Raw genomic sequence first — 13,413 nt, 5'->3', positions numbered from 1 at the left:
TGCCAGCGGATCCTGTGGCCTGGTCCTAACCCCCATACCTGGCCCACACACAGGCAGACAAGTGTTACTACCTGGCCTGGCCTCTACCAGCCCCAGTCTTGTGTTCCCCAGTGGGAGCTGCAACCTAGCAAGGTAGTTCCTCAGGTTCCCCTACGAGGCCCACTCCCAACCCCAGATATCAATCTTGTCTGCAGATGCTGCAGCCCTGCTTAACATGGTCTGCCCTCAGTCCCATCCTTTGTGTGTGCCAGCAGGTGCTGCATCCTGGCCTAGGCTGGCCTCCTTCCAATCCTGATTCGTATGAGTGTCAGTGAGTTCTGTGGTCCAGCCTGGCTCATCCCATCACCATCTCTAGCTGTCATGCAAACCAGCAGGTACTGCAGTTCCACACAGGCTAGCCCACAAGTGCCCTACAGAACCTGCTTCTATATCTGGTTTTCTCACATTCTGGTGGGTGCTGCAGCCATTGTGACTTGACCCACCCACTGCCCCAACACTTTGCGTATAGGCATTGCAATCTAGTGCAGCCAGGCATGCCTCCAAGTTCCAACTTCTGCTTGTGCCAGCGGGCAGCAAGCATTACTACTTAGCCCATCCCAGGTCTCCTGCATGCCTTTTGGTTTCACTGCTCAAAACCATTTCACCTTAGCTCCCTCACCTACATGCAATTATAGTAGCCAAATCCATGGAAGCCCCTGCAAGTCAATCCTTCCTGTAAGATATGCTCTCAGTGGACCTCACTACAGCATGTCCCTAGATGCCCTTCTCTGGGCCACCTCCAGCTCCTGTACCCCACAGTAGTGCACAGCATGGTTGGGGCTGAAGTGGCATGTCCTGGCCTGGTGTTTCCTGCCTTCCACCATGCTGTGTAGCGTTCCCCACATATCTTAAAAAAAAAAAGTAACTATCCCGGAGTATAATTAACACAGATTTGTCATTAACCAGTCCCAGAATGCCTGCCAGCTATTGGCTGTTTTCCTCCCAGCAATGTAACACTTGCCTAGTACAGAGAGTACAGAGCAACCTAGGCAGTTGCCTACAGCATATGTTCCCAAGAAGCTTTGTTGAGTCAGTCTGCAGACACCCAGCCTCTGGCCTTCCATGTTTGTTTAATCTCCTACTACAATCTCCAGTGTGTTTCCACAGCTTTATTGGCTTTGGGTTCATGCATTATGAGGCTGTATTAGCAGGCAGATGAGGGATGGATGGATGGATGGTTGGTTGGAAGGGCAGACGGATGGATGGATGGATAGATGAGAGATGAATTTTTGAGGCTATAACAGGCGATAGACTGACAGAGACCAGGGTACTTCAGAATGTCTATTATGAGGAAACATGGATTCCAAAATTTTTTTGCACCAAAACAAAATCTCTATTCATTTTTGCATGAACTTTTTGACTTTCTAATTAACTTTTTTGTCATTATGAAATGTCCCTTTTCAAGACCATCAAGATGTTTTTGGGTTGTACTTCATCTAGCAGCTTTACACTTGTCAAAGTAGGTCTTAGAATTTGTTTTGCACAGGGGTCAGTGTTGTAGTACTGCAGGTGAAGCTACTGCTTTTGACACTAGCATCCCCTCCAGGAAAGCCTGGTTGCTGTGGGGACTGCATATGCAACCCTAACTGTTCATAGTCTGCTTAGTGCTAACTTTGTGTTACTTCACATAAGTTGATGGTTGTATGTGCTCCCATTCTTAAAAAATTTAAAAAAAAAAAGATTTTTATTGGAAAAGCAGATTTACAAAGATAAGGAGAGACAGAAAGATCTTCTGTCTGCTGGTTCACTCCCCAAGTGGCTGCAGTGGCCAGGGCCGAGCTGATCTGAAGCTGGAGCCACTTCCAGGTCTCCTATGTAGGGGCAGGGTCCCAAGGCTTTGGGCTGTCCTCTACTGCTTTCCCAAGCTACATAGAGCTGGATGAGAAGTGGAGCAGCCAGGACTCAAACCGGTACCCAAATAGGGTCTCAGTGCAAGCTAGGCAAGGATTTTAGCCACTGAGCCATCATGCCAGACCCTGACTTCCCATTCTTTACACTGTGCGTCAGGTACATTACAGCTACAAGTGTTATGTACCTCCCTATCATTTCTTCTTTAAATAGTCCTGAATATTTTTTTAAGAAGAGTGAAAGAGTTACAGAGACAGAGAGAGGTATTCTCTCTGTTGGTTCACTCCCCAGGTGGCCAGAACTGGGCCACTAAAAAGCCTGGAACCAGTTGTTTAGTTTGGTGACCCTCCATGAGTACAGAGTCCTAAGGCCTTTCCATCCTCTTCTGCTTTCCCAGGCCATTAGCAGGAAGCTGGATCAGAAATGGAGCAGCTAGAACTCAAACCAGCATCCATATGGGATGCCAGCACTGCGGGTGGAGTATTAGCTTGCCAGTCCCAAGTCCTAGTATTTAAGTAAATACAGGCACTTGAATAATGACAAACATGCTTCTTCTTTTCAGTGCTCTCCTTTCCTCTCCAGAGATCGCAGCGTCTATCTGGCACAGTTCTGTTTTGTCCAGTATAAATTCTGTTCACTTCTGGTCCAGCTTTATGCTAACATGTCTGGGAGGCAGCAGTTCCCAATACCCATGCAGGATGCTTGGATGAAGTTTCTGGCTCCAGGCTGGCCCAGACATGATTGTTGTGGGTATTTGGGGAGTGAGCCAATAGATGAAAGACAACCATCTCTCCCTTTTGATGTGTAACTCCTCTTTCCAAATAAATCTTTTTAAAAATTATTTTTGCTTTGCCATGAGAGTAGGAGGCATAAGCTAGCCACTTGGAGTTAGAAGGTGCTGCCGGCTGCTCCTGAAAGTTTTGTTTGTCTACCACCCTCACTGGGTACAATTCTCTTACCAGGAAGGGAAAGTACTATACTGACTCCTCAGTGAAAGCATCCCTAATGTTGCCTTGTTGCTTTTCCAGGTCTTTAAGGAGGAGAAGTACTTGAAGGAAGCCATGGACTGCAGCGATGTGATCTGGCAACGGGGCTTGCTCCGGAAGGGCTATGGGATCTGCCATGGGACTGCTGGAAATGGCTACTGCTTCCTGTCCCTCTACCGCCTCACACAGGACAAAAAGTACCTCTACCGGGCCTGCAAGGTAAGGACAGCAGGATCCAGATGATACCCAAACACCCAGGATGTTCCTGGTTCAGGAATACAGACCCATTTGGTGTCGCATTCCTTCTGCACGGCCTTGTCATGATGGTGGATCGCAGTATCTATAAAGAGTGGATGAATATGTATTCCGGATTCACTGCTTGCACTGGGGTCACACTGCTAGGTCAGAGACATTTCTTGGCTAGACCTGATGTCCATGCCTTTGTCCTGCTCTTAGCTGCTTCCCCCTGGAATGTGCACCACTCCCTGCATTTCAGTGCTTATTCTGTTAAAGTGAGGGGCTTTTGAGGGCCTCCATTTGGAAATGTCACTCCTTCTTTCACTGTACTTCTTGTTGCGTTTCTTAAGAACTAGAAGCTCAGGACCTTATTTCTCTGGGTCACTGCCCATCCCTGACACTGGTGGGAACCCAGGGCATGGTGGATGCTGGTGCAGGCTGGTGCACTCTAAGTAGGAGCACCTGTGTCATGAGTTCTTTCCTCCACCTAGGCAGAGGGGACCCCTCCTTGTTGACACATATGCAGCATGTCACCTATAGGCTCAGTGCATATAGCATGGCAGCACAAGCTCAGAGCACACATGTAGCATGACACCCTCACACTTAAGGCACACATGTAGGATAGTCCCACAGGCTTAGAGCATACAATAGTATAGAACTTACATCCTCAGGGCACACATGCACAGACCTATACCCTCAGAGCACATTCACAGCTTTATCCCACACTCAAGGCGCACACACAGTACATCACCCACAAACTCAGCACACATGTGGTATGGTCACCCAGATGCTCAGAACCCACAGGCTGTGTAGCAGTAGCAGCATCTACATGTACAAAGTTAAGTTCAGGTTGTGGCACCTGGGCCAACCCCTGAAGGACAATGTGATGGGCTGTACAGGATGGCTAGGCAGAGGTGGGAATGGACAGAGCTGAAGGCTTCCCCATCCTTGATGATGTGTAGGTAAATAAGTAAATATGGGGGATTTGAAAGGACTTTATATGGCTGAGACAGGGCCAAAAATGGCCTGGCCTGGTCTGGGGAGAAAGTGGGTCTGTTGGTGCCACGAAGGTAGGAAATGTGAGTACAACAGGGTCAGGCAGGTGGTCACCATAACTAGGGGTCCTCCTAGGATCCGTGAGAGAGCCAGCCTGGGGATTTGTGAATATCGACCCAGAGCTGGGCTCCGGGAGAAAGACAGCAGTGGTGGGAGGAGACCTGGACTTAATTATGAGTACAAGAAATGTCGAGTTATAAAACTAAACATCGTTGGTGCTGAGAAATATCCAGGATGTAGAACTCACACGATATAGGCCAGTGCTTTTTGCAATGTGGTGCTGTCCACATGCATCCCTGTTGTCTAACACAGAGGGCTGGGAGTGTTTGCTGAACCAGCTCTAATGGTGAGTAGATGAGGACTTTGGAAAGCAGTCAGTTTAACGCCACAGGTGCTGTTTTCATCACTGAAGAATTTTCATACAAATGACCACACTGTGGCTTGGGCATCAGAGTTTATGAAGTGATTGAGGAGCACCAGGGGCCGAGGGGCACCATGCAAAGAGCCCAAGAGCTGCAGATCTGAGTGGGTGTGGGCTAAGAGACATCAGGCTCTGCTGATGGTAGGGATCTCTAAGCCAGGCAGAGCTGGAGAGGGCTGGCAGCTGGTTTGGAGGTGGTACAAGAACCAGGGAGTGTTTGCTGAGGATGGAAGAGACTTCTCACTGCAGAGACAGAAGTGGGAGAGATGTTGTTGTCACAGGTGCCATATATGGCAGCTGCCACCTATCAGAAGGAAATGGAGAGGTTGTACCTGGCCCAACCTACTGAGAAGGGTAGTTATGGGGTTCTGCACACAGCACACGCTGGTCAATGATCACCTTTCCTTTAGTGAAAACACCATCTGTAATAAGAAACGTCTCTCAGTTCGCAGAGTGGTGTCTGGACTATGGAGCTCACGGGTGCCGCATCCCTGACAGGCCCTACTCGCTCTTTGAAGGTAAGAGGGAGCAGAGAGCTGGTTTAGATAGTGGGTGGCATTGGTGTTCATCGCTGTGGGTAAACATGAGCTGATCTCTTGTCACTTCTCCACTTTTTGCTCACATGAATGTCTGCCAAGTGGTTTTAGATCTTCAGTGAAGTGTGCAGGCAGACAGCCCATGACTTTGTGGATGTTTTATATGTCACATTTGTGACAATTATGCAGTAACAGGAAGCTTGAATAATAGCTTAAAGCTACTTGCCTATGTAAATCATATAAAGAAGGATAAGTGATGGCACTTAATGATTGGAAACAGACATAAAAATGACAAGAGTAAATATTGAAGAAAGTTGTAGGTAGATCAGTGAGTTAAAGCAGGGAAGGGAATTCACAGAATGTGCTGCTGGCACAACAAATGGGGTGTGATGGAGGAAAGCAGGATGGAGCCCTGCAGAGAAGCAGGGAAGGAAATTCACAGAATCTGCTGCTGGCAAAATGGACTGGGCAAAAACTTTTGCAGGATGGTCCCTGGTTGTGCTGGGTAGAATTAGGCACTCCTCAAGAAACGCCCTGTCCTCTGGTTTTCCAGGACCAGCTGGGTGCTACTTGGTGGGGGGAATTGATGTTGTTAACCTAATTCAGATGTTTGAATTCTAATTAGAATTTCTTTCTGGCATTTTTAAACAGACTTGATTTCATACTAGCTCTTAGGCTGATCAGTGTTTGGGAAATTGTCCATTTATTCTGTGATGTCCAGTCCATGTGTGCAAAGCTGGTGCTATAGTCCTTCATGCCACTCAGTGACATGTCCTGTTTCACTCTGATGTGATACTATTTTAAAATCAAAATTATGTGAGCAGAATACAGAGCATTTGTTAGGTCTTTTGTGTAATCTATATGTTGTTTTTACAATTCAGAGAAATCATACAGGAAAAACACTAAGGGTACAACTTGTAGTCTTCTGAGGTCATAGAAGCACAGTGTATGTGCAGCTGAGCTAACACTCAGGTTTATAAACTCAGGCTGATAACAGTGACGTCAGGGTCCCAGGGCCAGTCTCAATGAACTAGCTAAAGGCCATAGGCCTTGGGTTATGCCCTCTGCCTCACCACAGCAGGAACCAGGTTGTCAGGAGGGCTGAGGGCTGTTTTGTTGAGTCCCATGTGGCCACTGACCACAGCAGGCAGGCAGCTCCTTGCAGAGGGAACCAAGTCCCCTAGAGGTGCTGCCCTTCGCCAACATGGCTCTTTCCAGCATGTCCCATGTTACTTTTCATCAAACAGATTTTTAAAGATCCTTTCCTAATATGCAAGAATTTTGGATTTTTTTGTGCTAAAATATAATGACTTTATCCTATTTCATACAAATGTCTTGAAACCCCTCATACAAGATTAATGAACACAAGCCATGTTTTTAAAAGAACACTGGGGCATGACCTGCTGGTGTTGTACAGGGGTCACTGAGGGCTGTGTCCCCACATGCCATGCTCCCTGGGGCTGCAGATGACTCACTGCCCTTGCCGTTCATGAGCCATCCCCCGTTTGTGTTGCAGGCATGGCTGGTGCAGTTCACTTCCTCTCTGACATCCTGGTGCCAGAAACATCACGGTTTCCAGCCTTTGAACTTGGCTCTTCACAGAAGGATGAAAAGGTACAAAAAGACACGTAAAATACCAGCCTGCTTCATGCCTGACCCAGAACCAGCTATGAATCTGGAAAGAAAGGACAAGAAGCAGATACTTGGCACATCCCCCTTCCTCACAGAGACCCTGTGTCAGAGCATGACCAACGGAAACCCTGCCATCCACGTCCTGTGTCCCCTCGCCATGTGAAAAATGAGTTCTCCACACCCAGACCGTGTGGTGTCTGCATGTTTCTTCGTGTTTGCAGGTGTAGGTGGCTGTTAGTATCCCCACAAGCTCGGAGCTGCATCTACCCAGGAATGGACAGAGTCGGCTCTCTTGCATGTCAGAAAATGCGGGGTGCATGAGGGAAAGCAGAAGGCAGTGGAGAATGTGAGGTGGGAGGCCTCTCTGCACGCGTGTCACCTTGTTTCTGAGGAGCCCCCACGGGCGCAAGCAGCTCCCAGAGCCGTGGTCTCGGTGCAGAGGTTCCTGGAGCCTTGGGTGCAGGCCCCTTGAACCCAGGCTGCTCTGGGGAACAACTCAAAGCTGGAGAGAGCAGCCCTACCACAAGGGAGCAGTAAGGTCAAGCATGGCTGTCGTGGGCACTCACCAGGCACAGACTCAAGTTCCTCAGCACTGTGGCTTATGGATGCGAGGGAGGGGAGACCAAGGTCCAGCAATTGGCGAGCACAGTTCACATGGGTAAGTCATCAGGTACAGACTTGGATGGGCACTCTGGGGCAGAATAAATCACAAGCACTGGTATGCACTGCAAACAGGCTTCACTGTTATAGCCAAGATGCCAGCATGGGCTGTGGGTTATCTGTGTCTCTCCTAAAATGGCCATTAATCTGGATTCTTGCACTCCCAGAATTGTACATGGATTTCAGTTCTCGGGACACCAGCTCAAGCCTCAGTTGCCAAGGGACCAGCCTGGGAGTGGGTGAGGGCAGTAGATGCGTTCAGTCTGGCCCTGCCAAAGCAGCTGCACCCAGAACTTTGAGTCCAGCAGATCTACACAGCAGACTGTAAAATGCTGGTTTTATAGGACCCATGGGGGCTGTTACATTCAAATGGATCTCGGCATAGAAAAGTTTCTCCAGCCCAGGCACCCTGGAACTCCTTACCAGCTCCAGAGACTGTCTACACCCTCCCTAACCCCAGGGGCTGTCTACACTGTCACCGCCCAGATACCATCTTAGTACTCAACATCCTAAGTACTGTGTCACCTGGGTATCCCTTTTACAAGGAGAAAGAAAACCACAGCAGAAGGAAGACCCCTAAGCTATCACTGGACCTTCATTGGGTACTGGCACCCTGACACATGGCCTTGCTCTTTGAGTGACCCTGTGCCTCTATTGCAGATGCTTCTGCTTGTAAAAGTTGGTGGTTCCTTGTGGCTTTAGGGTTCAACTCCTAGATCCTAAAGGCAAGCCATGCACCTCACACAGGCTGGACTGTCCTCAGAGTGACACTTCAGCCATCACAGCCCTCTTCGCAGGAAGTGATATGTCCTGTTCCCACTGTCCCATTCTGTATCTGAAGTGACATGTTCATTTCCAAAGGAAGCTGGTTGCCCCACAGCACAGCCCTTTGTGGCAGGGAGGAGGCCACTCCTGGAATCCTTACTGGCCTGGTGACTTCAGGCCCAGGAGTCTGGGTGTTTACTGGCATGCATGCTTGAAGACTAATTGTCAGTGTGACTACCCCATGTAGAAGAGAACATATCTGAGAGTTTACAGACTCTGTGAACTCTGAAGCCACCTGTCCACCAGGTAGTGAGGCACCACCATGCCACTTAGATGCCATGAAGGCAGCCCCAGGATAGGATGTGGGTGCCCTATGGGGGCCTTCGGTCACTCCTGGAGTCTGACATGCTGCTCTGTAGACCACAGATAGGCACACTCACAACACTGACCACAACTGTTCCACTGTGCTTGAGGCCTTTGCCTCTGTGATTAGATAAAATGTGGTTGATGGCAACAGCCTGTGGCATCTTGGTTTACCATCAGTCTGCTGATCCAGTGCTGGGCAACGGGCTCTCAGCTGAAACACTCATTTATGTTCCTGAGAGGGTCTTTTGCGCTCAGTTCTAGCAAGACATCCCACCCTGGATGGTGGTAAGGTTGCTGACCCTGTCCTGTGATCAGAGAAGGACGGGCAGTCTGGATGCCAGGCATGCTCATCAGAGCATCCCGAGTCCCTGCCTGACCTGTTGCATGCACCGGCCAGAGAGGCCTGTGCTTGGGGTCCCCAACACCTTGGGGATCCTGTGTTGCAGTGAACACACCGTTTTTAGTTGAGGAATGCAGTGTCACATCTGTTGGATGTGCTACATTCACAAAAACAGTAATCCAAATGGAAGTCCAGGTCCCCAGCATTGTTACAAAGACTTAAGGAGGCAGGGTGTAGAGTAAGGCCATGCATTTGTCTCCAGCTTTCCTCGAAGTTCCAGCTCCTAGGAGTGAAAAGGGGATGGGTATCAATACAGGCATGCATGCTGGCAGGCTGTTCTGTGGGAGGTGGACATGCCAGCTGCAGGTCCTAGCTGCTTCTATACCACTGCCCTGGGAAGAGCCAGTGTCAGTCATGGAAGAACAGGTGGTGGCAGTCCTAGTTGCTCAGCACACAGCCTGCCCTGTACTCCTGTCTATGGATCAGCTCAAGGCTTTGGGCTCATTGTGGGACCACAGCCAGATCCCCAAAACACCAGTGGCTGCAGGTAGTCCAGTCCACTTCATACATAGCACCACCAATTTCCCATGTGTGTTTGGGAGGCTGGAGCCCTCATCCAGCACGTGAGGACCGAGCACTTATAGTGTGTCATGCAAAACTGGGAAGAGGGCAGAGACAGACCCATTAGGTTCCTCTTGTGCCACATGCACATACACTAATTCTGAGAGCATGAGGCCTACTGGTGTGAAGAACTTTACCATCCTACCACTAAACATGGAACAAAAACCTGAGCTGCTTCCAGGTAGTTATGGAGTCTCTGGAAGTGACCATCATCCACTGCAGGGGAGATCAAAATACGAACAACAGCCATATCACCAACGGAAATACACTGGCAGATGCAGCAGCAAAAAAAGGTATTACTTGGGAGTTTTGGAACTGGCTTTAAACCTGGATGTCTTGAGTCTTTATAGGTGTATGCACATTGCTAAGATGCATGTTAAATGCTATGCATCCTGAGTATTCCACATCATCACCAAATGCATGTCCAGTGCTGTGTCATGATTTCCCCACATGCATTACCAACATGCATGTTAATGCTGTGTCTCATGATCTTCTACACATTCCTGTTACCTGGAAGAATGCAATGCAATCCTGCCAGCCTTGATCTCACCAACCAAAGACCCTCTGAAGAACTCGACCCTGGCAAGTGGCAAGAATATCACAATGCCACTTGTTTTTCAAATTGGCAAAACTACATCCAAACTGAATCATTCAGTCATGGCTCACTCCATGCATAATGGCAACAAAGTTTGGTTAGCAAATTAGAATATGTAATGTCAAAAGCTCAAAATGAAACAGAACACTTAAGAGGCAAAATTATGGCCTGTCACAATGGTTTAATGGCTAAATCCTCACCTTGAAAATGCTGAGATCCCATTTGAGTGGTGTCAGTTTGTGTCCCAGCTGTTCCATTTCCCATCCAGCTCCCTGCTTGAAGCCCAGGAAAGCAGTAGAGGACAGCCATGCCCCCATGTGGGACCTAGAAGCTTCTAACTTCAGATCAGCTCAGGCTGTCATATCCATTTGGGGAGTGAACCAGCGGGTGAAGATCTTTTTACCTCTCCTCCTTTGTAAATCTGATCTGCCTTTCCAATAAAAAGTGTTTTAAAAATTGTAAAGTGTAAAGAAAAAAACACTGTGGGCTGATGGTGGGGCCCACTCCCCACTCTGCACACACACTATCTAAGTGCCCCAGCTACACTTTGCTGTCAGTACACATGACACAGTCAGGACTTAACTTGGACTTAAAAGTACACCAACACTATGAACTACACAGAGCTCCTGCCTACTGCCAGCAACGTGTAACTACATGTATGATGCTGGGATGGGTCCCTCCTGCTGATGCTAGTCATGGTGATTACATGAATTAGGACAGGAGCTGTTTTAAATAATCTGCCTGTCCCACAGGCTGCATGTGCTGCAAACAGCCTGGGTTGTGCCAGCAATGGATCCCCTACGAGTGACCCCTGGGAACATGAGACACTTCACAGACCCTCCCTTCAGCTGAGCAAGCAGCGCCAGTGAGTGTACCTGCTTCAGGATGAGCCTGTTACCCAGCAGCCACCCCAGAGAATGTGCCATCAGCAGGATGATCTGAGTCTGGTCCCAGGTTGTATGACCAGGGCCCAGGAGTGGGTATGCATACCTCCTGGGCCCTGTGTGGCCCCTTCCTTGCTCCTGGTGCATCCAGCAGCAGCTATGTTTCCTGCAAGGTACATGTTCACTGTAAGCTTTTTAAAAGGACATGGGCTTGGTTTGTCTTTAAATGAAAGCCTGTTAGTGCTCAGAAGGCTCTTCCCCTCCGCCCCCCCGAGCCACTGCCCACAGCCATGTATGCTCCATGAGCCATGGCACATCAGGCAGACAACAAGAGCAGGTGCTAACAGGAGATGGGAGTGAGCCCAGGGCCAGGATGTGCCGCAGCTCTGAGGCCCTTCCCACGTAGGTCTCCAGACGTCTTCAACTCCTCTTGACAAGGGGAAAAGCAGCAGGGGCCCTACACAGCGCCCTGTAAAGCATAATAGTGGGCTGTTCCCATTGTCCCTGCCCCCTCTCTCCACATAGATTCTAGGGCTAAAGCCATGGAGGCACAAGAGGGAGGCAGCTCCTTGAGCAAGCAGTAGAGGGCAATCTCAGGGAAGCTGCTCAGATGCACTCCTGCCCCCTAGCTGTGTGCCCAGCAGAGGCTGTTCCCACCACAGAGATCTGGGTCATGAAGCTAGGTTTCATTTTTAAAGAAATTAGAGTGACAAAATGAGCTCCCATCCTCCAGTTTCACTCCAATGCCATGGTGGCAGGGCTCCAACCACCTGAGCCATCACTGCTGCCTCCCAGGGCATATGACAGCAGGGAGCTGGAACTAGCACAGCCATACACCACTGTCCTTCACTCACACGTGTGTACCTATTTACAAAGCAGACGTACCTGTGTGGATGGGAACGCTGGGTGGAGGGGGCCACATCAGCAGGTGCTAACCCCTGCAATGTTTTGCCGTCCCTGTGATAGCTCCTTCCTCTGCTGGCAAGCTTGTCAAGCGTGCTGGGGAAGGAAAGGTCCATTCCTTTCTCCTGAGATGGTATGTCTTCCCCCACTTTGTGCCCCTTTTGCAGAGAATGTCACTTCCCACAACCCACTCCCAACAAAGTGAAGACAATAATGCCCAAATTTACTTTATTTTGCATACACAGGAAATGAGAGCCTATCAAAAGAGAACACGGTAGAAATGAGCCAAGTGTCACAGAGATGCATGCACACGTCTGCTCCCAGGTCACCCTGCCACCAGTGCCACAGGACACTGTTGAGGCAGGGTCACATCCAGGAGTGGAGGAGAGGCTCAGAAATGGGTTTCCATGGACACCAATGTGTCCACTGCTGCAGGACCCTGACCCAGGTTCAATGCAACATGGGGTTGATCTTATACAAACCCAGGACTAAAACTGCCAGTCCTCCTTAGTCCTCATTCTTAAGACAAAATTGACCCTGATGGGTCCCAGGGAAGGAATCATGTGCTTCTTTGTTTAAAAAAGGACAGGAATTGAAGTAAGAACACAGAACAAAGGGCCTGGAGGCAGTGGGATGTCAGGACCCCTGTGGTTGAGTTGTAAACAGAAAGTTTGTGCTTTGCTGTGTCAAGGACACCAGGATCCCAAGGGGTTGGGAGAGTGGGAGCTGGTCAGAGCAGCAGCATCACCCTGGTGTCCTGCAGAGGCCCAGGAGTGGAGCAAGACCTAAGGGCTGCTCAGCCACAGCCAATTTGCCAGCCCCACCCCGTGGAGCAGCACAGACACTGAGCCTCCTGGCCTGGAAGAACCCAAAACCAGAATCTACTGTGCTTGGTTAGATGCTCAAGTCCAACCAGGTACAACTTCATTTTAGAACAAGCACTGCCCAGTCCACTCCCCATGACACTCTGCACACACACGCACACACATACACACACAATCTAAGTGCCCCAGCTACACTTCTCTGCTGTCAGTACACGACACAGTCAGGACTTAACTTGGACTTAAATGTACACCAACACTACTAACTACACAGAGCTCCTGCCTACTGCCAGCAACGTGTAACTACATGTATGATGCTGGGATGGGTCCCTCCTGCTGATTGCCAGAAATGGTGACTACATCAATGAGGACAGGAGCTATGCCAGGTCTGATTGTGAGGATGATGCTACTCACACCCTTGTATGAGCCACTGAGAGTTTGGAACCATGTTTATCCCAAGTCACACCAAGAACTAATAAGCATGCCAAATTGGACCACTGGAGTGGTTTCCCATGGGTTGGAGAAAGAGGCTTGCAGTCCGCAAGCCCATTGCTGGCTATGCAGAGGGGCCTATCTTTAGGGTGTGAGTGAAGTCAGGATCAAGGGGCTCATCTCCCCTGACACACAGTGGGCCCTGCAGGCCTTACCTGTCACACTACCTGCTGTGTGCGGGGTTCTCCTGAACTGGCCCCTGCCCGGTGCC

The 13,413-nt window shown here is 49.4% G+C and overlaps 1 protein-coding gene across 1 annotated transcript in view; it reads left to right on the top strand.

Annotated features, from left to right (window-relative positions):
* The window catches only part of LANCL2 (LanC like 2), a 34,551-nt gene extending 23,993 nt beyond the window's left edge, over positions 1-10,558 (top strand). Inside the window, exons 7-9 of the mRNA XM_040964619.1 lie at positions 2,916-3,092; positions 5,033-5,105; positions 6,640-10,558. Of these exons, the coding sequence (XP_040820553.1) occupies positions 2,916-3,092; positions 5,033-5,105; positions 6,640-6,755 (366 nt within the window). The 3' untranslated portion in view covers positions 6,756-10,558. The remainder of the gene's footprint in view (positions 1-2,915; positions 3,093-5,032; positions 5,106-6,639) is intronic.
* Positions 10,559-13,413: the final 2,855 nt, after the last annotated feature.

The sequence above is a fragment of the Ochotona curzoniae genome, unplaced genomic scaffold (genome assembly GCF_017591425.1).
Source record: "Ochotona curzoniae isolate NIBS_2020 unplaced genomic scaffold, NIBS_Ocur_1.0 scaffold_3835, whole genome shotgun sequence".
NCBI lineage: Eukaryota > Metazoa > Chordata > Mammalia > Lagomorpha > Ochotonidae > Ochotona > Ochotona curzoniae.
This window is presented reverse-complemented; position numbering and strand designations above follow the sequence as displayed.